This window comes from Fibroporia radiculosa, assembly GCF_000313525.1.
Source record: "Fibroporia radiculosa TFFH 294 genomic supercontigs, scaffold302, whole genome shotgun sequence".
Classification (NCBI taxonomy): domain Eukaryota; kingdom Fungi; phylum Basidiomycota; class Agaricomycetes; order Polyporales; family Fibroporiaceae; genus Fibroporia; species Fibroporia radiculosa.
Window position 1 is genome coordinate 1 of NW_012133194.1, and position 24,617 is coordinate 24,617.

The window sequence follows — 24,617 nt, forward strand, 5'->3', positions numbered from 1 at the left end:
TTCAACATGGTTGAGATTCCCGGCGAACCCATTGACTTGCAAGAGTACGATGGTCTTTCTGGACGATCCCCGGTCCCCTTCCGCATCAAGCTTGTGCCACGCCATGATAACGTCGCCAAAGTCCTTGGGCTATAAATGATAGAAGGGTGCAATTTGATAATTCAGCAACGTATACCCACGTTAGATACTTACATTAATGTGTCCTGTTGTCTCAATATCAGTGTATTGTCGTTTTGCAATCAGAACTAATCCCTCACGTAAGGTGACATGTGCCATAGGTTCCCACTTTTGCTTTGAGATTCACAAATGTTTGATCTTCGACTCGGCGACCGACAATACAATTTTATTGATGCTTCTTTCCACCTTGATGACGACGAGCGTCTTGTTGTCCCGCGCGGAGCACGCAAGCTCCTGTGCCGACTTGGAAGAACCGAGCATATATGGCAACAACCATCACTAATCAACTTGACTTCCATCTGTCACTTGTGAACGCGCTAGAATAGCGCGCTCAAACTGAATATCTTCCTCAGTGTTCCAGGTACTGAAACGTGGACGACTTGACGATTGTCCCAGTTTGAGTGCCAGAAGCTTGTTGCGTATGTGTTGAGGTTTTGAAGTGAGGTGCTTCATGGGCCTTCCGTGTCAATTGACTAGCGCTAGTAACGGCGTGATGGCGCTACAGAAGCTGCAAGCACGGGTAGCCATGTCAAAGCCGCCCGCGGATCTGTAAGATGTTGACATCCCAAGGCGACTGTTTCAGCCACAGTGGGCTTGGGAAGGGTGTATAAAGGATGGAGCCTTGATGAGAAAATCACCAGGCTGTCGCGAGCGACACTCTGAAGATACAGATCATTCAGTGGAGGTACCGGATAGTAAGTCAATCTCGTCAAATGCAATGCATGAGTTCTGAGCGGGGTTCACGCACCTGTAGCCTTCTCCCTACTCTACTCTCTCCTTTTAATCATTCGCAACCATGCACTTCAAGATCCTCTCCGCTGTCTTTGTCGCTCTGTCGCTCGGCTTTGCATCATCCTGTGCACCACTCAGGTACGCCCGTTGCCAGTCCGTGTTCACAACGTAGTCCTGATTGGCAAACTCGCCACCTGCAGGGTTCGCACGGACTACAACAATTTGTACTTCGGTGCGACAGCCGTCGACATCGCAGTACCACCCGGTGAATACAGACCGTCCAGCCTTGAGCACAGCTCTAGCTCTCAAAAGGTACGGCCCACGTATAATACGGCACGGAGGGTGAGATCTGTTATGCGACGGACGCCTCAGTGGACCATTAACCCCGACGAATTTAACGATTTGCGCTTCGGTTCGGGTACGGTCATAGGCTCAATTGGAATGAGTAAGGGAGAGGATGCTTCGAGCCGTACTTAGTCTACGTAGCGGAGTTGTTGACGCGTCTCTGTACCTCTGTCGCAGTGTAGACGATTAGGGAAGATAGATGCAGCTTGTGGGCAAAATTCGTGTGCGCATGGAACAGGATGATATCGCACGACGCTAGGCGCGGCCCCCCCGAGTTATCCGATTGATTGATTAATGCATACATATGCGTAAATCAGCTCACCAGATGAAGCCCACGTACGCATCATGCAAAAATCGTAAGTGTGCTGTCGGCCAGTGAACAACGACAGGGAAATCTGCAAGGCCATCCGCGCGTATGCACCGCAATGCGGTCCCCATCTTGCCAACTGGGCCCATCAGTCTCTCAGGCCCTAGCGCTCAGTGTAACGTAAGGACAACACAGCACTGACTCTGCGCCCGCACGGACGGATAGCAATGTCGGAGGCTGCTCGGCCTGCGCAGCTGTGTGTGTGAGCTGACGTCCAACTATCGAATGTAGTGATGATAGGTGGACCTGAGAGCTGTTGCGTCCATAAAAGACAAACGACCAGGATGGTCACCAGGCTGTCGCGAGCGACCCTCTAAAGCCCCTTCAATCGTCAGGTACTGGATAGTGAGTAGCTCTTAATCTGAGCATACGGCATCCAAGGATGGCTTAAGGGTGACATACCTTCAACCTCATTCTCAGCCCATTTGCACATTCTTGATTCCCACGCCATTGCTCACAGACCATGATGCGCTTGACACTTCTCTGCGCATTCGAGTTCTTTGTCATTCTTCTACTGCGTCCCATGGTCTTCTGCGCGCCCCTTAGGTGCGCTCGCTTCCGGCTTTGGAATACATGATGTGTTCAATCTCAGACTTTGGTAATCGCAGGGAGCGCTCGGATGTGCATCTCCGCAGCGTCGACGTCCGCCTAGGGGTCTATGGCCGACCTGACTACGACCTTGCAGAACGATCCACGTTTGACGACGCACTGCAGCGAAGGGCTCCTCAGTGGTTCGAAGGGGGCTACGGCGGCCTACGCTTCGGTGAGGGAATCGGAATGGGCTGGATGGTACGTCTCATCCACCTATCTCCTCGTCTATGTCTTCAGTTCTATCCTCCCACTTCATGTCTTCAGGCAGAAGATGACTTGCGCGCTCCTTGACATTATTCGGATACTTGCGTAGTCGTATGCGAGGGGAATGAATCTGGTTCGATGTTTTCAGAGAGTGCAGCGCCTTGATTTCAAATGCCCTTCCTTTCTCCTGAGCTTTTTATGTGCATTTCCTATCAATCTGCGGAAGGAGTCAGGCCCCAAGCAAAATAGAAAAGCATAAACACACCATCACAATCTAGATCAGGCATGACTAGCAGTTTGGTGCCACCTGCAATATCTCCGTGCTGATACGCAGATCAACCAAAGACGAGCGCACTAGTTGTATCCAGCGAGTCTGCGTAACTGAGCAATCTCAGCGTTGAGGTTTGAGAGGTTACCGCGTCCGGTCGTTACGGCCGGTGTTATCGCAAGTTCCACGGACTCGGTTCTTATCTTCGTGTTCGAATAGTATCGCCGAGCCTCGAGCCCTTCGCGAATCTTGAATTTGATTTCCCTTGGCTTATTTCTGAAGCTTGAAGCTTGATACCCCGCGGCCGCGGCCGTCGGTCAAATTACCGATGCGCGTTTGACGATCGATCGAGATGCTACGTATACCCAGACATAGGAGCCCAAAAGACAGACGTTAATGGCAATTATGTAGCTATCTCCCCTTGGTGTTACATTTACGAACAAAATGACAAACAAGCAGACGTACCTTCACATGGGTCATGCACTTCACAGTGGTCCCAAGTACCATTCCTATCTCGCAAAGATATCATCATCTCAGCCGGCGGCACTGTCGTGGTGCATAAACACATATCACTAAACTGAAATTTCTCCTTTCCCAGCGTATGGAAGTGTCAAAAGCAACCTGGCCTGCACAGCTGTGCGCGCCGGCGTCGTATAATCGAGCAACTCGGCGATACGTTGAAGCGGGAAGGAGGTTTCACTTTTTGAGGGTGCATATAAGACGGACTGTCAGGACGACGACCGTTATTTTGGCGCGTGCGACGGTTTCGTATGATCATTAACTAAACGGCGAGTGCTGGGTAGCAAGCTGCTTCAATGCAACGAAATCCGAGTCAGGCTAATGAGCAACGCACCTGCAACCCTCTAGCTTTGCTTTCTCAATCATGCACTTTCCAATCCTCTTCGATTTCCAAGTTGTTGCCTCGTCACCCATGATTCAGTCACTTGTGCGCCAGTCAATCCCGCCCCGCGCCCCGTAGTGATCATAGGGGATACTCGAGCATCTACTTCCGCATGGCGCGAACGTCCGCCCAGCGGATGACGGATAACCTGCACTACGAACTTGTAGGACGAACTTGGGGAGCTTGGGTCGGCTCGCTGACAACGTTCTTCGAGATGGGGAAGGAGTCTTCTGCAGCTGAGAGTGGTTCACAGCACGGCGAGTCGGTGCAAGAGCGCGAGGAGGGCACTATGCCTTGTACTTGGCAGTAGGAACCAGACCCACGATCATGGTCACGCTGTAATACGGTTCTAATTTCAGCTAGAGACTTGTAGAGACTAGCAGACCATGTGAGTTCATGAGAGAGTCCTGTCATTCACCGTCCGACAAATGCGTTCCGATTCCAGTCCGATGATTTCAGGTAAAAGCGCGCGCGTCTCTCATAGGTCCGTCATTCGCCGACGTCTGCTCGGGACGCCGCTCCGCCATGCTGGTCGGGTTTGGATCCGAGTGACTGTAAGAGAAACAGAGGGAGAGACGGACAAGAGAGAGCAGGAAAAAGATGCTCAAAATTTCAATTTGAAGGTTAGTAGCCCGACCGATTAAAAACGACTATTTAACACTTACGCACGATTCAAATAATGAATCCGCCACTTGCAATGAAGTTATAAGGTTACTTAAAATTTGCTCTACAGGGATTCATGGATGCAAGATGACTGAATTATGACTGTCCCCATGGCTTCGAGCCCAAGATCCAGCTAGAATACTAAAGTACATACAAAGACTGTCGCAGTCCACTGAGAAGGGATGTACGTATACATGGATGCAAAGAAAGGACATTATATGCGTAGGCTTTTGGGATGCGATTCTGAGCACAGCAGGGTATATATACGAAGTCGCAGAGTCGCGAATAGCACTGTACGACACGGAGGAGGATGGGATGGGACATACGCGCAAAAGCGGAAAATACGTCGAGAACGAAGACATGCATAGCACTCTATACGGCCTCCGGGCCCGTCTTCTCTGGTGCAGGTGCGGCGACCGACGCCTCCTCGTTTGACGTCGTGCTCGGTGCATCATCATCTGGCGCACCAAGGGCAGGCTCCGGCTTTGCCGGGATTGCTACAACGGGCTTGAACCAGTACATCGGGTACCGCCTCTGGATGTTGTTCAAGAGCAGGGCGATGGCGAGGAACAGCGCACAGGAGAGGAGGATGACGGGGAGATAGTACCAGCTCATCGCCCAGACGGTGTCGTCGATCGCGGGCAGAAGCGCGGTCGCGCCTGCAGGCGGATGGGTTGTGCCGGTGATCTGCATGGCAACGATGGCGGTGGGGGTGCTGAGTGCGGCGGCGAGCCAGCGGAGGGACTCGAAGTGCGGGGAGAGGGAAAAGAGTTTGGTGATGCAGAGTCCGATGAGGCCTGCGATGAAGTGCCCGCCAATGAACGCGCGGGGCTGGGCGAGCGGGGCCTCGATGGCGCCGTAAATAAGGACACAAGATGCGCCCTGGGTACACAAGCGAGGTGAGTTGTGTGTACGATGCAGGGAGTAGGTTGGGACTCACATAAGACGCGACGACGGGCGGGACCTTGCGGTCGATAAAGTATTTGGAGTGGCCGAAAAGCGCCTGGAGGACGGAGAGACCACCAAACGCAGCGATCCAAGACCACATCCAGACAAGGGGCTCAGGAACCTTGTGGTGGGGCGTCGCACGGTAGCCAAGCCAGTGGGTGAGCCATGTCGGATAGCGGGCAAGACGATGGGTGGTCGCGGACATGGTGGTCGTGGTGTGGCTGGGGATGGGGCTCAAGAGCTGCTAGAGGGCGAAGGATTGGAAGGGTGCGGAGGAGGAGAGGGCAACAGCTGCGGGCTGCTGAGGCGGGAAAGGCGGTATTTGTACACACTCGGGTCCAGTGAAGGAGTCACGACATGGCGGAAATAAAGAAAGAGAGTGGCGAGCGAGGAGGACTTCCGTTCCTGTCGTCGCCGACTGTCGCCCGACTCTGCCTTCCACACACAAGCGCCCAAAGTCGAGCCTCGGGAGATGGCCTCCTCCGTACGCGAGATCAGAAGATTGCCGTATAATAGCCCGAGGTTATTGACGTCACCCGCTCTTTTGTAACCTCCCTTTGCAGGCCTGCGTACTGTACGGGCGCATCGGATGGCTTCTACAACGCCATAACCATCTTTGATTCCGTCTCGTGCGCTGAGGCTTTAGCTAAGCCTTTGCGTCATCCAGCTTTAAGCATGATTATGGCCAAAATAGATCGTCAAGTCCAGTTCCGGTTCCTCCGACAAAGCCATCGTCAAACGCCTCATCCGCCCGCAGCCGGCACCGCGTGATCTCTCCCCAGTGCTTTGCTGCATTGCTCATAAAAGATATCATCAGCTAGCCGCCGCGCAGCGCGCCTGCACTGCAGTATAATCAACACTGCAGACTCAAATCTGTCTATATGAATTACGGCCGCATCGGTGTGAGCAGCATTTTTATATTTATGCCCACTTCACGCAGGCACGAAAACAAAGATTGAGGAGCTTCCACGCGCAGATTCCTGCAGCTGCCTGGTGGTGCCCCACCGAGCAATAGCGCCGTAGCGTTCGAATCTTTGTGCCTTCTGCCGTGCATATGTACGCCAGAAGTGACAAGGAAAAATTTGAGGTTACCTCTCCCCCGGGGCCCCGGACCACCCTGGACCACCCTAATGATTCGACGCCATCCACTCGCGGTCTGGTTGATCCATTCCATGAAATCTCATTGGCCAGAAATTGGCAGATCGGGCTCGGCGACAGCGTGGGCGACAATAGCTACCGTATCTTCGGTGGGTGCTTCCGCGACTTACACCGTTGTGATCGTGCTGGGAGATGCAAGCTTGCAGCGAGTCCGCGCGGGGGCACGGGACGTTCCTTGATGCCGTCACGACGTGAACCACCAAGCCACAGCTGCCTGGGCTCGCTCGGCAAGGGGAAAGCAACGAGGGCTCCTGGCCCCATGGTCAGGTTTTGCAGTTAATGAGTGCGCCGCTTTCGACTCGCAGGATGGCGGATGTATCTTGGCCGCTAATATCATTCGACTTCTGGAGTTGTAAGCGAAGGACTCACGCGAAGCCTTGCCGCCACTGCTGTCTCCACACTTAGTGTCGCATCCCGATACTTGTCTTGTCTGCATGCGTGTACGTAAATAGCAGGAAATGCTTTGGACGCCATTTCAATTTGGAAGCGCACCGAGCGACGTCCCACAGCATTATCCGCTGATGTCGCCAATGCGAGTGCACGAATTGAAATTGGCACTGAAGACACGTACGGCGACCCGTCCGAGGCGCGATTCTCCGTTTCTTAGAATCGCTGACATTGCTATTGAAAGGACCGGCACGGAAATCCTGAGTGGACTGACTCGGAGACGTCACTGTCAGTGAACACGCCCAATTGAATGCACCTCCGTTCTGTTCCTTGTCGCCGGTTTCCCGGGCCATCTTCCGAGAAATCTCACGGTCGTGAAGAGCCGTGAAGCCATGTTGTGTGTACGTAAGCGTTTGCGAGATGCACACTCATTCTCATTCTGCTACCTTCAAGTCCTAATTCGATCGGTCTAGCTCTAAGCCTTTCCAAAGCTTGCTCCTGTCCTGCCAGAGTCAATCTGTGCTTTCAACGTCTCAAGCTGTGTAGTGTGTCTTGGTGTTTGCCTGCAGGTTGTTGTCGAGTCGATTTTCCTCCCATTAACTGGAGGTCAATGATGCAGTTCTTGTTAATGGCTAGAGATCGCGTTATAGGGTTTTCCGATGTTTGAGGCTCTGGAGTCTGAGCTGACAATAAGATGCCTTTTTGGCTGGCTCCATTTTACGAATTCCAGGCGCGCCCCAGCTTTTACCGCTCTCATCGATATCCTACTCTCTCGGCCGTGTTTCTCGACTAGGCAGAGTCTATCACGATGCGTCGTCCTGCTTGCACTTTGCTAGAGTCTTTGCTGACCGCGTGTCTGTACGCTGTCTCTACCCGGAGATTGCACGTTCTTCAAACCCGTCATCCGGATTGGTGCGGAGAACAATTATGCTTATACGGCGGTATGTGCCCATTTTCAACGATTTTGTAACCCGCGCGCTAAGCTATGATTTCAGGCAGAAGTTCAATGTATGATTACGTATTCGAGGGCAGAATTCTGCGACCACTTGAGCAGTGCGTCAATGCATAAGGAGATATACTTCCAGTCCATAAAAGCCATAAATTTTAACTGATACGAGCCGTTCTTCATCGAGCTGTTATTCACCAGTTGCCTACAGCTCACAGTCACTGCATCATTCCGTCCTGATCTCCCAGTCTCTTCTGACTCTCCCTGTCCTTAATGCATACCATCAAGGGTATGACGTCCGACATTCAACGATAGCATATCAGCAATCCCATGACCAAAGTCAAATTCACCGCTGAATTCGCTCGGATCGACGACGACGGCGGTCTGAGAATCCCGTCGTCGTATGGGCGCCGCTTCCTATACTATACTGACAAACATGGAGTTAGTGCTCCAGACAGTGTGATAACGAGTCTGGGAACGAGATCCGGAGTATGACTTGAAGGAGAGAGTGGCACATGCCTCGAATATCGAGGATTCTGTCAATGGCTACCTCTTCTTACCTACGTGCACTCAGAGCATGAAGTATGGTGTCGATTGGCATGTCTTTCTGGAATTTGTCAAAACTCGCAGCACCACCAAAATGGGAACATGAAACGAGATCTAGATGGCTACAGGGGAATAGTGAGTTCTAGTTCTACCGATGTTGGACATACAGGAGGGGTAAAGGACGCGAATGATGCGCTCGCCGTTACGGTGAATATTGCTAAGGTTTTGATGGGCAGGATATGGAGTGTTATGACTCGGAATCTCATGCTTTTATGCGATGGAATGTTAGGATGGGCCGTAGGAAAGCTGCAGGTGTGTTAGGCTATCTGACTCGCATAAGTACGAACAACTCACTATCCAGTACCCCCAGTGTACGTTTGAGTGTCCCCTTTGCAACAACATGGCGAACATTTAAGATTCTTCTTATTTAGTAATGGTGCGATTTACATTTTTCAAATTTGTGTCATTTCGACCAGGGTCATTAGCTGTAGCGTCAAAGTTTCCAATGCTATCTCCTCAAAACGCCCACAGGATAACTTGATATCAAATTATTGACGTGTATCAGATGCAGCTATCTCGTAGAGAACTGTGCGATCGATACCGTTCTATGCGTGGCGAACATCGGCTGCGCCTCTGACCGTGTATAGTTGCATGTCGCTTGATGCTATACTATGGCATGATGCTTGAGGAGGTTCCAAGGTCTCAGTAGTTCCAAGTGCGTTTCAGATGGACATGATATGGAGCTATGGTACAGCCTCACTCAATGGGCACGCGTAGCTGGCTGTGACCCAGCAGCTCTTGATCTGTACAAGGCTCCAATCCCACAAAGCAATGACCACCGAGTCATCCTACTTGCCGATATAGCTGGCTTCTGGTGAGCCCGATTCTTATAAGCAGGTCTTTCCACAAGCAAGATCACGTCTCGGCCTCAGAAAGTTGACATAAAATCAGTTCAGTCGCTCTGAGCTCCTGTTTTCTTCGCCGCGTTCCTTGGCAGGGTGAGAGATATAGTCGTCATCATCATAACATCGGCTTGATATCGCTTACATGAGTAAAAATGCAGCCTTCATTCTTGACGCAGCATTTTCTGTGTATACAATGGCATGATGGCGTAGTTATGGGCTACATCTCCTAGGAAAATGCCCATACATGTGATGGATTGGGGTTCAATGGAGTAACAAATGCTGGTATCGATATCGGGACGTCAAGATACCGATACCGATACCGATACGCATTGCTTGCATGAGTACGTGCGAAGACTCCCTACCCCCCCTCAGCAACACTTATCAAATCCGCTGATCTGAGTTGCTTTTCACCCCAGAAAATAGCACCAAAGCATGGTCAATTCTACGAATAATCCATCCCGTTTCCCACATATCCTCAACGCATTTGATTATGAGAAGCAACTTGACCACTGCTTGCTTCCCACTCAGTGGTGACGGTGCTCGAGCCCGCAGACGACCCTGAAGTATCTCCTGCCTCACCTCGCCAGTCGGAATCGTTGAGAACGGTGCTCGGCTCCGCAATTGATCCTGAAGTACCTCCTCCACCGAATTTAAGATTGTGAAAAGCGTCAGCGTCGACTGTGATCGACTCGTATCGCCTAGTATATGGCCGCTCTTGTCCTCTGCCAAAGGATATAGACTGCGTTTGTATCCCTTTGACATCATCATGAGGGGGCGCCGATTTAAGGTCGCGCAGATGTGGGAGATTGTAACGGCCGGAGGCTTGCGCGGAGTTTGACTCTGTACCCGGCCGCAGTACGGTCGTAATTAGGCCCGAAATTCGACAACGAGCTGTTCGGACATACCTGCCCTGCTACTTCTGGTCGCGTCAATGTTTCTGCCTTCCCGGGGTATCAACGTTCCTAGCGCGTGGTCGTTTAGCATGCTACATAGACTGGAAAAATCTGTAGGTACCAAATCCAAGCTCGGTATAAGGATTTCTCTGGCCGAAAGACCAGTTGGATACCACTGGGACAGAGGATGGAACATTTGATATCGGTGCGCTAAACACTGCGAGGCAGAAGAATGAAGCAATAATGATTATAGGATGGATATGAAGCTGCATGGTCGTGACAGATAAGTTGTATGAGGAGTAGCAAGGCTGCGTGCATGTGTAAATCCCATACACATTATGAGGGTTTCCGGAATCAACTTACTATCCAGTACCTGTTTTCGGGAATGTCGCTCGCGACACTACAGCGATACTGAGCTCAACGTTGTCCTTTTATACAGCACACACGTCAGGAGTTTGCATCCGTCTGCAGTCGAGACTCAGAGGAAACTTGAATGACATCGGCAGCAACCAAGTCTCGTCGCTCGCATTGTGCGCTTGACGGCAAGGTGCGTACCACTGCAGCGGCCCTACACCAGTGTTTCGACATTGACTCGGCCTCTTTGGGCAAGAGGGCTGAGTTCCGTAGCATCTCCTAGCATCATAGACGTCCAAGAAAAGCAACCGTCAGCTTGTTACTTGGGTTGTTGTATATCTAGATAATGCCGTGGTCGCAAAAATGTTCTCATCATTATGCACCACCGGGACTCGGAGGAGCGTTTCAGACATAACAAAGCATCTATCAGTCGAGCGTCTTCGAAAATTGTTGACAGATGCATACCAATGGCAGATGAACAGTTGATTATTGTACGAATACGCGGACCCCAGTGATCTCCGGCAGCTACCGTTTGACTGATGGTGAGTCGATTCCGCCTGAGTGTTTGCATCTTCACCTGAATTCGGATGGGTCATCTGTGAACGCAGCCGATATTTTACTTCTCAATACTTGATACACTATATCTTAGGAAGCAGTTGGAATGGGAGGGGTTGACGAAGAATAGTGGCACTGCCCATGTATATTTATTCTTCCAGTACTGTTCCACCTCTGTGTCGAATGTAATGCAGTGCTCGTAAACAACGATAGCTATGGGTACAAACTGTAAATGTATGAAACAACACATAAGATGGCCCAGCTTACTAGTTGTAGTAACAGACACAGCTTCAAGGGAATGGCCAATGACAGCATGAGGAGGAAAGAATATGCCAGCGCAGCAATCCTCACAAAAAAAGAGACTGATGTTTCCCAGTGATTATGGCGACTCAGGGTGTCAGATTATGACAGGAGTTAAGTAGCCAAATCAGGCCGGACGTCGTGTTCAAGCTGTTATGAGCCTCACCGTGCCGAACACACAAGTATATCACCTGAATCTCCAGATGCCCTTGTTGGTAGATACAAGATCTCAATAGTATAATAACGCTTCGCCAAGAGGAAAGGCCTCATTAGGGAGCAGACTCACCTTATATGCCGTAGAATGACTAGCTTGGCACCTCAAATGAGAGGAACTATAGGATTACATGGATTCACCTTTAAAGTATACTTAGAGCATGAGTTTTGCGCTCCTCCTACTTATACTCGTTGCATAAAAGTCAAACGAATAAATTGTGTGGCTCGACCGCACCCCCAGTCCCTCGTGCAAAATTGGGGTGTACTTGGCGACATCGTACCGAGCGAATCTTCTCATCAGCTGATCACTGTGTTATATTCTGTTGTCACAACTGTCGAGAACACCTTTTCAGTCTTAGTTCTGATATTTTCTGTAAATGTTACCGTAAGACTTCCCAAGAATCTCATCACATACGAAATCCTATCATTGCCAACGCACATGGCCAATATAGTGGGCTACCCACCTGGAAAAATTAAACCCTAGTAAACGTGCATTGAGCGCGAGGTTTTCAATGTTCAGGAGGTTGACGGTAACTTGAAGTCGGACTGAGTTGGTGAAGGCCGAATGAAGACTCGGATTCGCAGCTGCTTATCTAAGCATCCGAGGTGCGATCGCACAGGTGACAGTAGCAGGCAGTCTCTTGACAGCAACACCATCATGATCAAGATCATGTACAGTGCGAGGCTGTGAGCAACGACTGGCATTCCTGAAAGTTTGATTCCTAAGGCTTGAAGACTCAGCTACTAGTGTATTTGATTGTTATTGAATGTCCAGAATGATGCTTCTATACTATTATAAATATGGCCCATAGACAGAGGGTGTTCATTCATCCCCGTCTTGCGGCTTTGATCAATCCCCAGTCTATGTAGGTGTGTGCAATTGCAATGGGTAGACCCAAAGGGAAGATATAGCCGTCATGTCTACTTGCTGAGATAGCTGTACGGTCGCCAGTTTCTAATGGGAAGATTATAAATACGTTGCAGCAAAGAAAGAAGCGTCGACACGGGCACATAAGCACTATCATTGGATTTTTGTCATCTACTGGTACATCGCGATGAACACATCTACTATCGGGACGAGATGTCGTCGGGAGTTGTGCCCAGTGTACCAAAACCAATGCCTTTAAACTCCGAGGGAATGTCATTTTCGCCCCTAAAACGTTCTCTAGGGGATGCAGCATCAGACCTGGGTGCCTGAGTGTGCACGGGACGTGCTGAAACCATCGAGGCGCGGTTGCGACTATTCGTCGTGTAGCGCCTGAAGCTCGTGTCTTGCCGGTGATTGTCTTGTACAGGATGAGTTGCTGACGAATTGGAGAGTAGGACCACGGGCATGAATATGACAATATGACCAAAAATATAACTCGCACACATACATATGGTATTTGCGCGGATTTTGATTTCCTGATCGGCTGGCAGACGCTCTACGTCAACAATACTGTCTCCAAAAGTACCGAAGTGAAGTCCTCTGAAATCACTATCATGTCTAAGTCAGAAGGAGGTAAAGGCCAGATTCAAGAGCCGTACGCAGCGTTGACGACGATATCATTTCGCTTGATAGTCAGCATGACATCCCCACTGTGAATTGGGACGATTAATTCAACATGTGATGTAATGGAGAAATGTATGCGCACCTGATTGGTGCACTGAGACCCGAGAGACACAACCACAAACCGACAAATAAAATGGGAGTTAATTTGAAGATCATATTGAATATGTACTAGAGGAATGCTATAGAAGGGGCTGCAGTTTTTGAGTCTCAATGAAGCTGAACACAAGATTGAAATAACTCACTACTCAGTACCACTAAAAACTGAAAGTGGGTCGTCGCTTGCAACAGCCTAGCGTATTCAAGGTGAGGTCTGGCTTTTTATTGAGCAGAGCATTCAATACAGCGCAACCATCATTGATGTACCAGCATCAGAAGGTAGAAAGCCTCAGGCTCGACATAAGCAACGGTCAATGTTGGTGATATTCCATGGACAGCAATTCGATGCTGGCAGTATCGATTCAGGAAACGGGGATTCGTTATCACAGTATCGTGCCCTTCAATAAAAGCCTGAAAAGTAAAATAAATATTTTAAAAAACGCGTCATTAAATATCCTCCGATACTGCTTCGAACATTTACCAGTATTTGGCTGCTCGAGTCTCACCGTATGCTAAAAGCTTGGGACGATTGAATATGGAATGTTGAACAGTCAAGGCGGGTTACACAATATCATGCAATCATGATGCAGCCGCACAGCTGCGTGCGACACGTGAAATACATCCATCTAGACGCTGAATGACTTACCTACGTACCGTGGTCGACGTCCGGAAGACCCAGGTCATATCTCTTCAAAATTCCTGCAGCATAAACTGTGGGCTCAAACTTGTTGCCGACTTGCAAGGCCTGAGACTTCCTGTATTTAGTATCTCATCACCGTGTTGCTGTTCAACTTGAAGCTGATCATCATCAAGCAGCGCAAGCGTCAGCCAGTGCTTGCTAACAATGCGTTCTAGAGAAGCGATGAGTCACGCCAGGTAAAGTCATGTAATTTGAATCTTCCTTATGTCGATCTCACACCTTCACGAGGCTGTCCTACCACAGTCTGACCCGTCGTGTGTCATGCCACGGGCGTAGTGACGATAGCAGTGAGTGTCGCAATTGAAGGTGAGGCGCGGCTTGATCGGGCCCCAAACACAGGCTGTATTAACACCGACATGTGATTGGGGCTGCTAGCTGCGACTCGTTCAATCGGCTAGGCTTATAGTCTATTGAGAGCTAAGACTCGTTCAAGCTGATTTCAGGTGTGTCTTTCAAGGTACTTGTGATTCTTTCTGCTCTTCGAACATGTAATCTCCAAGATGAGTGGTTCGACATCGGTACTTCGGGCGATAGCACTGTTAGTAACGCGCGCTCCGAGCTGCATTCGTTCATATATTAAGGAGCCTCGGCCTGGCTAGTTAAAACTCACCAGTGGCGATATCAAGCATTGACTCTGATCTCAGTGACGCCTATCCAGCCCATGGAAGATCCCCTTGTCGCTGCTCGACCTCTGTGGCATGCTCTCGACCTGCCCTCTGAATCTTTGTCCCGGTTGCACCTCAGTAGAGATCCTGATCCCGCGGTCGACTCTTCTTTCAAGTTGGGAACAGCAGCACAGGCGAGTATATAGTCATCATGTTGCCGAACATCCACCTGATTTTTCAGGGGGACGTGATGATAGACCGCGATCGGCTTGTCAGGCCTAAGTGCCGCCGAGTTCCACCAGCTCAGGACTGATGTCGAACAGACCGTTTCCGTGAACGCAAGACACGCCGTGCTTGAATTTAGTGAGTAAATGCTACACCCTAGAGCATATAGAGCATATACGAATTTAGCATCATGCAGAGAGCGAGGCATGGTATGCGATTGATGGGAAACTTCCATCGGGCACCTTGTTTGATGACATCGCTGGGTTGTACAAGACGAAAGACAACAGTTATGTCCGTCTTCATACAAACTTCCCTCAGTATGTGGCCTGTGGTTTGTATGTGGGGAGACTCTAAGCACGTTATGATAGTCATCGCCAAGGCCTTTTGAACATACTCAAGTGCAAGCCTACAAGACAAGCCGTCGCCGATGCTTTGCTCCAGTGGAATGCTGTCGACCTCGAGACGGAAGCGTCCGTTCAGAAGATGGTCGCAACCGCTCTTCGCTCGTTCGACGAATGGGACGAGCATCCGCAAGGAAAAGCACTCGCAAACACTCCTCCCGTGCAACTCCTTAAGATAGGCGAAGCGCCCAAGCGAGAGATCGACGGACAATACAATCGGCCTTTGGAAGGTATCCGCGTTCTAGATCTAACTAGAGTGCTCGCAGGTCCTGTCTGTGGTAGAACCCTCGCCGGTAATGTGCTTCTTCGCGCTACTCTCTCACCATCCTAATGTAACTCAAGCCCATGGTGCCGACGTCTTGCTCGTCACATCCCCCAACCTACCCGCCTTACCTTTCCTCGATGCCGATACGTCGCGTGGAAAGCGCGCGACACAGCTTGATCTTACTGATCCCAAGGATCATGCGACGATGGCTACTCTCGTGAAAGACACTGACGTCTTCCTGCAAGCATATCGTCCAGGCGGATTGCGCGACAAAGGCTTTGGTCCGGAGGATGTAGCTAAAGCTCGGCCAGGCATCGTGTACGCTAGCCTAACTGCGTATGGCTGGGAAGGGCCCTGGAAAGATAGACGAGGTGTGAGTCGAATCATTGCACTTTCTCAGCCAGCCGGTCTCATTTTCAGCGCCGTTGGAAAAGTTCGATTCGTTGGTGCAAACAGCCTCAGGCTTTAATGTGGCTGAGGCTCAGGCATACGCAGCGTACAGGGAGGATAAAGCTGCACCGCTCATGCCTAAACCATTCCCAATGCAAGCCTTGGACCATGCTGCGGGATATCTTCTGGCCTTCGGGATAAACGCAGCACTATGCAAGACGATCAAGGTAGCTCAACTACCCATGGTCTCGATATACTGAATACTGACTGAGTATAGGAAGGAGGATCATGGGAAGTGCGGGTATCCCTCGCCGCCGTTGGCCAGTGGATTCGATCTCTGGGTCGCTTGGAGCCAGCGTTAGCTTTCGGTGAAGGTATTCCAATGCCTCCACGGACTGTTCCTCCTCATGAGGAACTGGCTGCGTTAGTCACATCCTCACGGTCTACGGGAAGCAAAGGCTCTCCCAGCGTCCAGTTGAAGGACACAACAGCCATCAGGCACGCTGCTATACTAGCGCAGGCGCCCGTATTAGAGAAAGGAGCACCACTGTCTCTAGACACACATGAAGCACGCTGGCTTCCACAATCATAGAAACCAAAGATCCATACCTGATCGCAAATGTATGCCTGAGCCCCTCAGATAAATGAGCTACTATCGGCTTGATCACTTGCAGAGCATTAATCACTACATGTATCAGACACCCGTTATGATGAAATTAAGGATAAATAAAGAATACAAACTACAGTACAACAAGACACGAATCGCAGCGAAATCAGATTTACTTTGCCCCTGCACTTGAGAACTAAAGTGCATTTGCTATCAGATCTATACTCCAGTGCAAACTAGACTAAGAACTCACTTTCGTTACTGATTTTGTACCCTCTGAAATCGCATGCTTGGCCAATTCCCCCGGAAGGATCAGCCTGACTGAAGTTTGAATCTCTCGCGAAGAGATCGTCGACTTCTTGGAATAAGATGCGAGTTCTATATAACAGTTAGCCGCATAACGTTATAGCTCTCACTAATGCTTACTGGAGGCTTCGGTCGCAATACGCTCGAAGATATCATTCACGAACGAATTCAAGATAGCCATTGCCTTGTTCGAGATACCTGTGTCGGGGTGCACTTGCTTGAGCACTTCAAGAAGTGTTAGTAGATACACACTAATGAAAAATGTAGGCAACACACCCTTATAGATGTAAGAAGAATAAGTCTCCTTGCGAGTCTTTCTCCTCTTCTTCTTGGTCTCGTCTCCTGAAGCCGCTGCAGGCTTGGAAGTCTTCTTTGCAGACTTTGTACCCTCGGTCGTCTTCGCAGGTGCCTTAGAGGCGGTAGAAGCGGGAGCCTTTCCGGCAGTAGATGCGGGTTTGGGTGCCATTGTTACCGAAAAGTAAGTTGAGAGCGTAGGGGAGCAAATGGGACGCGAGGAGCAACGAGAGAGGTATGGATGGACATAGGAGACACAACCGAAGTCATTTATAAGGACGCGTTACGCTTGTTTGGCGCAACGCGTCAACGCATTGAACCTTATTTTGTTGAACGCCTTAAACAATGACCACGTGATGTCTTGATCGACCGCGTCTGTGGCTGCAAACCAGCTCTCGTTGGTATAAATACTATCATGCACCCTGTGATGCACTCCTCCAACTCTGCGGTTAGCCTTGTCGTCCTTGCTCTCATCCTCTCCATCTACTCTTGATTCCTCATCCTTATTCTACTACAATGTCTGGCAAGACAAGCGGAAAGTCCAAGTCTGGCAAATCTTCGGGTGATGTCGCCAGCAAGTCCCAATCACGATCTGCAAAAGCTGGCCTTCAGTTCCCCGTTGGTCGTGTCCATCGTCTATTGAAGAAGGGTAACTACGCTCAAAGGGTGGGTGCCGGTGCACCAGGTATTTTCTCCCACATTTAGTTAAATCTTCATTCGTTGACTTTGTAATAGTTTATCTTGCAGCTGTTCTTGAGTACCTTGCGGCTGAAATCCTCGAGCTTGCGGGCAATGCAGCGCGCGATAACAAGAAGCAACGCATAATCCCTCGACACCTCCAGCTCGCTATCAGAAACGACGAGGAGTAAGTTTGCTTCTCAATCGTATTCCACTCGTCTTTGATCACTCTTTTAGGCTGCAGAAACTTCTTGGGGACGTCATCATTTCGCAAGGTGGTGTTGTGCCATTCATTAACCCTGAGGTTCGTTATCCTCCCCCATTTTGTTTGGATATAGGCTGAGTGTTATAATAGCTCTTGCCCAGCAAAACGCAAAAAGGGAAGAAGGACAGCCAGGAAGTGTAGATCTGTTGTGGCGTTATTGTATCTATATTGTCTGTAGTGTAGTTGCCTATTTTATTTTTTCTATTTGCATGAAATTTCAGGTGGTGCATTTTGAATGATATTTGGAGGCAAGCTGACATGTGCTTCACGAGATAGCCTGCTTGGGTAGTCTTCATTCACTCTACAACCGGATCATTAAGTAGTATTAAGCGATCAACATTACGGATGTATCTTTGGTGCCAAGATGCAGTCTACAAGAAACAAGACGATGTAAGTTATGAGGACCAAACAGCGGCAGGGTCCAGCCTGGAGTCTCAAGAATGGTATACAAGGATATACACTATACAAGACGACAGCTCCGATATGCGAATTAAAAATCCACTCATCCACTCGGCCAAGGGAAAGTATATATCAGATAATGCATCAGCAGCTACGCACGCTGCAGCCAACCGACATCAAGGTCAGTCATTGTACGCATGGTCTTGGGATAGCCAGTATTGCTCTCTTTCAATAGGCCAGCGAGGCGCCAGCAAATGTCCAAGGGATAATGTAGGTGTTCGGCCTGGGGGAATCCGGGGTATTTACTCAAGATCCTTTGTGAAAGTTAACATGGGAAAGCATCTATTTGCACCAGAATCTCACCTATGTAGATCTGAGTAGACGGTGGACGGTCCAAGAATTTTGAAGAGGACCTTCGCCGCGTGAATTGAGCCAGATTTCGGAATGATGTATTCTGTCGGTGTTATATACGCCATGCGCATGCTCGGCTTGAACAACCAGACCTACAAGACAAGCTGAGCAGGCAGAAGACTCGCACAGTATGCTACTTACAAGAATTCGGGGTCGCTCCTCTTCTTCATCAAATATGATAAAGCGGTACGTTGCATGCGCGTGGACAAATTCGTTCATGTCTTCAGCTATGAAAGCAGATAATGGAATTTTGGGGAGCCTACAGAACGTCAGACAAAGCACCCCAACTATATGATACGACATACTCGATGGTCGGACTCAGCGGGCGAATAGCATACTTCGCCAATCGATACACAACCGACGGTGGCATCTTGGCTGGCCGGTGTTGCTGGCAACGCCCGACAATGGCCCCACAGATACAACGTACGCGTTGCCAATCATCGACATGCTACAGAAATTGATTCTCAGTACTAGATTCAGCAACAAAAACATTGGAAGAGGTCAATGCGCTCTCGCAGGTAGCTCCCGAGACGTGAGCCTCAGCAACACGGGAGTTGTTTGAGCGAGCAACCAGCAATGCTGTTGATATTGGACGGGATGTATCAGCCGAAGGAAATATTCCTGCTGTCGCACAGGACACAAGCAAAACGATAGCGCGAACCCCAAAACCGGCAAGGGCTTCGGGGATCTGCCATAGCTAGCCAATGATTGTGATGACAAGCCATTGGTAGGAGCCCAATGTCGGCCTTCTTGACGTCCGCATGGAGAAGATAAAATAAAGAATAAGAAATGGCCAGCTGCTTACCTTTCTCTCAATCAACTCCTCTACACGCGCAAGGTTGCCTGAGACGACTACAGATTGCTCAAACAAGATGTAGCTACCTCCCACCAATGCACGACTCCTAGTTGGCCAGAAACCTTCATTTGAATGTTTCGAGACGTGTTCGTGAAGCTTTTGGTCAGAATGGCACATCCAAGCATCAACTAGCTCTTCCCAATGCTCTGACGGCAAGTCGCGATAATCTCGCAACTGCGAACATTGCACGAGGGGAAGTGAGCAAGATGCACAGAGATAACTCGTTGGCCGCAAGGTTTGAAGTCGATCACCATCGAGAAGTGCTAGAGTGTTGTCACTGGAGACCATAGGGCTCGACACAGCAAGCTTGATCTCATAGTGTTGACCAGACACCATCACCGTCTGTTTACCAGGAGCAACACGAGCTGGAAGACGGAGGAAAGGCGACGTGCTAAGGCCACATTTAAGCAAGAGGTAATCCGTGGCATCATTGGTCTTGCCGGGCACTCCTGACGAAGGCACTACTTCCGCTTCCAGATTGACACCAGCAATTATACCGGAGACAGACAGAAATACGATGATGTGCTGGAGGTTCTCGTGATATTCCGCGACATAGTGAACATTCAGATGTGCTGTGCAAGAGACAAAGATGAGACCTCGGGTCATATTTCCGGAATACCCCTACCTACATTGTAGCGCTGGAACAGTGATAGCAGAGCTGACGCGCTGAATCTTAGAAGACCGAGATTTCTTGACTTCGACTGGAGAAGCTGGGGCAGGTGAAGTCGGCCTTGAGGATGGTCTTGAGGATGATCCAAGTAACCATGCTAGAGGTGGCGCAGACATACTTCTATTCCTCGCCCCCTTCACCGATCTCGTGCGACGAGGCGGGGAGCGTATAGCACTTTCAGGCACAGGCTCTTTGACAAACTCCGGCAATGTTAGCATTGCTTGTGAATCAGCGATCTGCATCTTCAGCTGCAAAGTCTCAGGGACTGCCTCTCGAATAAACTCCGGAAGTGTGAGCATGACATTGGGGTCCTTGAGTTTGTCGCGTGCGGCGCCAGGCGGAGTGCGGACTGCATCTTGTGAATGCATTCTGCCGGCCTGCGAATGCCGCATCAGTTGCTCAACAAAGGCATCGCGCTGGTGTGGAAAGGATGAATAACCTATTTTTGTGAGATAAGGACACGCACCTTTTCACGATCACGTTTCTGTGCTCGCTCAAGCCTCGCCTTCAACCCGCCTTCCAGCACGACCGCTTGGTCAACCAACTTTCTATCTGACGCGCGTCCAATCATGTCCACGATTCGGTCGAAGTCCTTGACATCATCTATCTCCGTTGCACGCCGCTTCCCTTCTCGCACATTCTCACGCGACGGCCCTGCAAGTCTAGCCTTCTCCATCTCCTCAACCTTGGACCGCTTCAATTCAACGCGTTGGTCGTGCAGCTGGGGTGCGACGAGATATAGCCTATCGATGGCAAGGGTGACCGCCTCGAGGTCCATTCGCATCTTCTCGCTCAGCACATTCCCCCCCGCGAGTCTTTCCTCTGATACACGCATCTCCGTTGGTGACGATGGTCCTGCCTTCGCTTCCTCCGTAAGCATAGCAGATCCTGCTTCGTACCGCGGGAGTCCCTCGCCACCTACTTCATCATACCACGCGGCATCGTAATCGGGCGGAAGGAGTTCCGCATCTGACGTCCGTGCTCTGCAAAGCGCGAGAACTTGCTCCAACTCTTCGTCTACATGCGCCCAGAGCAAAGCGATTTCGACTTGTTCTACCGGGGTTCCGCTTGTGCGGATCCCGTCACTGGTTTTAGCCGAGTCGCCTCGCGCAAGCTGGAGGTCGCTAAGTTCTCGACGTAAGACTGTCAGTGAATCAAAGGGACCTGTGGGGGCAGCAGTGCTCCATGAGGCAACACGCGGCAAGTTACTCGCTGATGCGGTCGGCTGAAGAGTAGACAATTTGAAGAAATGCCCTATAAGTGAAGCGAGCGTGCGAACGAGTACGGCGTCGTGTCGAGAAAGTGTCTGGGCAGCGGCGAGTCGGTCGATACGGACTTGCAACTCATGCATCAATACGGCATCATCTTTGGTGTCTAGCGAGGAAGGACTAGCAGAGGAAGTGGGATCTTGCGCGCGTAAGTTGAGTACTAGTGTATGGAGCGCGGACGACGGTTGAATAGAGATGGCCAGGTCAGATGGGGGCCGTGGGGGCATGGAATGTCGACGATCGGGGATTATGGGACGCCAATGAGTGGTTGTGGATAATAGGTCGTTGAGCGTAGTGATACATGACTTCTGTACATGAGCAATAGACGGTATGATGTCCTGTAAAAGTTTCAGAATTACTGTTGGCCGTCAAAATGTGATGCTGAACACGAAAAAGTCCTGCAGTGCATGTCCAAGAAGAAGCCCCTTGGATGGATGCTAACACAGATCAACCTGCCGTAATTGGGGCAAACAACTGCTCACCGATTGAAGATGCGAACACTGGAGTCCCTCAAGGACAGAATGCGCCGCTGTGATTCTGACTTCTCGGGTAGCAACACTCTCGACATCTCTCTCTTCCCCGTTCGTAGCACTGCTTCTCGTAGCTGGACCGTCGAGCTCGTCATGGAATGGGTCGACCTTGTCGATGGTCAATTCTTCATTCTCGAGCTCCCGTAGCAAATCCTCCTGCTCCCACTCTGCTTGGCTCGGAAAAGGCGCGGGAATATTAGTCTCGAGGCTTTGCCATCGCCTATCCTGTGATGATTCGTTAGGCAGAGTGGTTGGTGGTGCAGTCTGTGTGCGGACGATGGTAGCCATGGAGAATAGAGGGAGATGCTGACAGAGGAGATGCTGAACGACAAATTTCTCGTTCGAATATAAAAAGGAGCGTGGCGACAATCAGACGAACAGATGGCAGGCGGTATTAGAGGAAGGAGCACAGCCGACATGAAGAGTCCACTGGACGCACATCACATCGGAAGAATGTGGAATTTCTTCAATTGGAATTAATTACTTACGTAATGTAAATTTATATTATTTAGATAGATGGACCGATATTTAGAAATGGCACGAATGCGGTGCTGCGCGCACCAAGCGTGCACAGCTCGAACTTCGACCCGTTCAATATTGAATATTCAATGTCAATCCACCGCTTAGATGCTCAACTGACTCCACGCCAAGCTACTTGACGATGTTGTGCCAAGTAATGAGACTCCCAAAAATTAGCCATATACAGAACAAACTAGTATAGTCCGAGTGTAAGTAGTCACAAGTCCGCCCTCTCCTTACCCTTTCCCAGGGGTGGTGCCTGTAAGACCAAGTCGGGGGTGCTAACCATCGCAGCACCAGTAAATGATGGCAGTCGTTTCGTGCCCCTGAGTCCGGGAGGAGACAGGAAACTCGGTGGACGTGTACTGCGAGTAGGTGTGGTCGGAAGTGAACCATTGGAGCGCGATGATGATGATGATGACTTGGCTGGTGAAGATCCTGACCTAGATTCTTCGCCCGACTTGGCTTCTGTAAGTAGGAACTCAACCCATAAGCGGGAGAAGGACTGAACAAGAATAAATATGCATTAAGATGTATATAGTCCAGAAGAGAACGCACCTCAGTCTCGTCCGTCTTGTCAAGCTCAAGTCCCTTTGCCCGTGATGGAGATCCGGTGGCGTTCCTTCCGAATAGGCTCGATACTGCTGAGACAGCGTAAATCGCGCCGCTCTTCTGCTGAAGTCCTGCTCGCTCGCGTTCCTCGTCAGACCAAGACAATATAGTTGCAAGAAGCGAAAGCATCTCGAAGCGCTTGGTGTCCCCGCGCGGCGTATTCAGGAACGAGAGAAGAACATTCGTAACTAATCGCCTGTCGACATTGGTGTCCGTAGATGATTGGCGTAGGCGGCGGAGAGCTTCCATGAGATGCTCGTTCATGATGACCGCTATGAAGGTTCACCGTCAAATGAGTGTAGCTGGAAATGAAAAAGAAGTCACCTTCATGCCGCAGCTTTCCTATAAGCAGATTCTTTTCTTTGACCTCTCTCTCAAGGTCTTGTGTTCTAGAACTATTTGACGATAGCTCCTCTAGCTTCGTCTGCAGGGCGTCAAATAAGGTGACATATGACCACCAAAATCACTGACTGACCTCAGCCGTCAAGGCCCGGTGCTTGTATTCTGCGAGGGACTGTGTGACTGTCTGCAGCTGTGATTCGTAGCCACTTGTCGCCTGATTGAACTCATGGTCCTTTGCTGCTAGATGTTCAATAAACGTGAGCACGGCTCCAACACGAGCTTACCAGCTTGGAAGTCCTCCAACACGGACTGAAGGTTGCTGCACTTCTCCCGCTCAGCCTGTAGCTCGGCTAACGCCATCTCCCTGGCAGTCCGCTCAACTTCTACCTCTCGGCGTAGGTTTCCCGCTGTCGTCCGGGCTTCGTCCGAGCCTACGTGCGCCTGCAGCGCCTTCTGTTCCCATTCGTCTCGTTCCATCCGACATTGCTCCAGCTCACCCTGGGTTTCCCGTAGCTCACGCTCCCGCATGTACGACTCCTGCGCGCTGTCCTGCAATGCGCGGCTGCGCATAGCTTCAAGCTCTCTTGATGCGCGTTCTGCTTCCTCGTTAGAGGCGACGAGCTCCGACTTGAGTGTTTCCACCGTGGACGAGAGGTCGTCATTCTGCGCAGTCAGCTGTTGCACAAGTTGTTCTTGCCGGTCGAGTTCTTCCTATGCATGCGCTAGTCGTAATTGCGACAGGCGAGACGAAGAAATGGCAAGGAGACGTACGGCATCCTGCTTCAGCTTATTTCCCAATGTTGTCCGCATCGTTGTGAGTTTAGATAACAGATTGCGGTACTGTGTGGCAAGTGTATCCTTCTCCTCCTTGGTGCGTTGGAGTTCCCGCTGCAATCTTTGTACGGGGTCGAGGTCGTCATCTTGCGTTTCGCCATTCAAGATCCCGTTAGCACCATTGGGCGGAGACAGTGGTCGTTCACTGTCAAGAGAGGGTCGAGTGCTCATGGCATATAGAGGGGGTATTCAGAGCGAGCGGAAGCGTGCAGCTGCACTGTCAAGATAGAGGGCGGCGGCGAAGCAGTGACGATCGGTATTATGGTGTGACAGTATTGGGTTGACCGCCTACTAACAGCGGAAGGCCTAAGGTTAAAGGAGTTTACATAAGGTTTTCTC

General features: G+C 50.3%; 9 protein-coding genes across 9 annotated transcripts; 4 read left to right on the forward strand and 5 right to left on the reverse strand.

The window, feature by feature from the left end:
• Window positions 1-973: 973 nt before the first annotated feature.
• FIBRA_00721 (uncharacterized protein) lies at window positions 974-1,386 on the forward strand (the record flags this gene model as incomplete). Its single annotated transcript, XM_012322609.1, has 3 exons — window positions 974-1,047; window positions 1,110-1,221; window positions 1,282-1,386. 3 exons carry the CDS (start codon window positions 974-976, stop codon window positions 1,384-1,386), a joined length of 291 nt encoding a protein of 96 aa, XP_012177999.1.
• A 701-nt stretch (window positions 1,387-2,087) lies between these two features.
• On the forward strand, window positions 2,088-2,503 carry FIBRA_00722 (uncharacterized protein; the record flags this gene model as incomplete). The annotated part of the gene is made up of 3 exons (XM_012322610.1): window positions 2,088-2,167; window positions 2,230-2,410; window positions 2,477-2,503. 3 exons carry the CDS (start codon window positions 2,088-2,090, stop codon window positions 2,501-2,503), a joined length of 288 nt encoding a protein of 95 aa, XP_012178000.1.
• A 2,117-nt stretch (window positions 2,504-4,620) lies between these two features.
• FIBRA_00723 (uncharacterized protein) lies at window positions 4,621-5,401 on the reverse strand (the record flags this gene model as incomplete). The annotated part of the gene is made up of 2 exons (XM_012322611.1): window positions 4,621-5,130; window positions 5,189-5,401. The coding sequence occupies 2 exons, from the start codon at window positions 5,399-5,401 to the stop codon at window positions 4,621-4,623; spliced, it is 723 nt and encodes a 240-aa protein (XP_012178001.1).
• A 4,212-nt stretch (window positions 5,402-9,613) lies between these two features.
• Window positions 9,614-10,303, reverse strand: FIBRA_00724 (uncharacterized protein; the record flags this gene model as incomplete). Its single annotated transcript, XM_012322612.1, has 3 exons — window positions 9,614-9,978; window positions 10,044-10,100; window positions 10,153-10,303. The coding sequence occupies 3 exons, from the start codon at window positions 10,301-10,303 to the stop codon at window positions 9,614-9,616; spliced, it is 573 nt and encodes a 190-aa protein (XP_012178002.1).
• A 4,159-nt stretch (window positions 10,304-14,462) lies between these two features.
• Window positions 14,463-16,279, forward strand: FIBRA_00725 (uncharacterized protein; the record flags this gene model as incomplete). Its single annotated transcript, XM_012322613.1, has 7 exons — window positions 14,463-14,604; window positions 14,683-14,769; window positions 14,828-14,948; window positions 15,000-15,325; window positions 15,375-15,668; window positions 15,718-15,914; window positions 15,965-16,279. 7 exons carry the CDS (start codon window positions 14,463-14,465, stop codon window positions 16,277-16,279), a joined length of 1,482 nt encoding a protein of 493 aa, XP_012178003.1.
• Window positions 16,280-16,466: 187 nt separating this feature from the next.
• On the reverse strand, window positions 16,467-17,066 carry FIBRA_00726 (uncharacterized protein; the record flags this gene model as incomplete). Its single annotated transcript, XM_012322614.1, has 4 exons — window positions 16,467-16,490; window positions 16,548-16,672; window positions 16,721-16,825; window positions 16,877-17,066. The coding sequence occupies 4 exons, from the start codon at window positions 17,064-17,066 to the stop codon at window positions 16,467-16,469; spliced, it is 444 nt and encodes a 147-aa protein (XP_012178004.1).
• A 344-nt stretch (window positions 17,067-17,410) lies between these two features.
• Window positions 17,411-17,978, forward strand: FIBRA_00727 (uncharacterized protein; the record flags this gene model as incomplete). The annotated part of the gene is made up of 4 exons (XM_012322615.1): window positions 17,411-17,579; window positions 17,630-17,759; window positions 17,810-17,876; window positions 17,928-17,978. The coding sequence occupies 4 exons, from the start codon at window positions 17,411-17,413 to the stop codon at window positions 17,976-17,978; spliced, it is 417 nt and encodes a 138-aa protein (XP_012178005.1).
• A 409-nt stretch (window positions 17,979-18,387) lies between these two features.
• Window positions 18,388-22,259, reverse strand: FIBRA_00728 (uncharacterized protein; the record flags this gene model as incomplete). The annotated part of the gene is made up of 9 exons (XM_012322616.1): window positions 18,388-18,550; window positions 18,600-18,739; window positions 18,789-18,906; window positions 18,953-19,095; window positions 19,453-20,075; window positions 20,133-20,589; window positions 20,640-21,779; window positions 21,831-21,878; window positions 21,924-22,259. The coding sequence occupies 9 exons, from the start codon at window positions 22,257-22,259 to the stop codon at window positions 18,388-18,390; spliced, it is 3,168 nt and encodes a 1,055-aa protein (XP_012178006.1).
• A 448-nt stretch (window positions 22,260-22,707) lies between these two features.
• On the reverse strand, window positions 22,708-24,449 carry FIBRA_00729 (uncharacterized protein; the record flags this gene model as incomplete). Its single annotated transcript, XM_012322617.1, has 6 exons — window positions 22,708-22,995; window positions 23,049-23,374; window positions 23,427-23,526; window positions 23,578-23,681; window positions 23,729-24,155; window positions 24,216-24,449. The coding sequence occupies 6 exons, from the start codon at window positions 24,447-24,449 to the stop codon at window positions 22,708-22,710; spliced, it is 1,479 nt and encodes a 492-aa protein (XP_012178007.1).
• Between the last annotated feature and the right edge of the window lie 168 nt (window positions 24,450-24,617).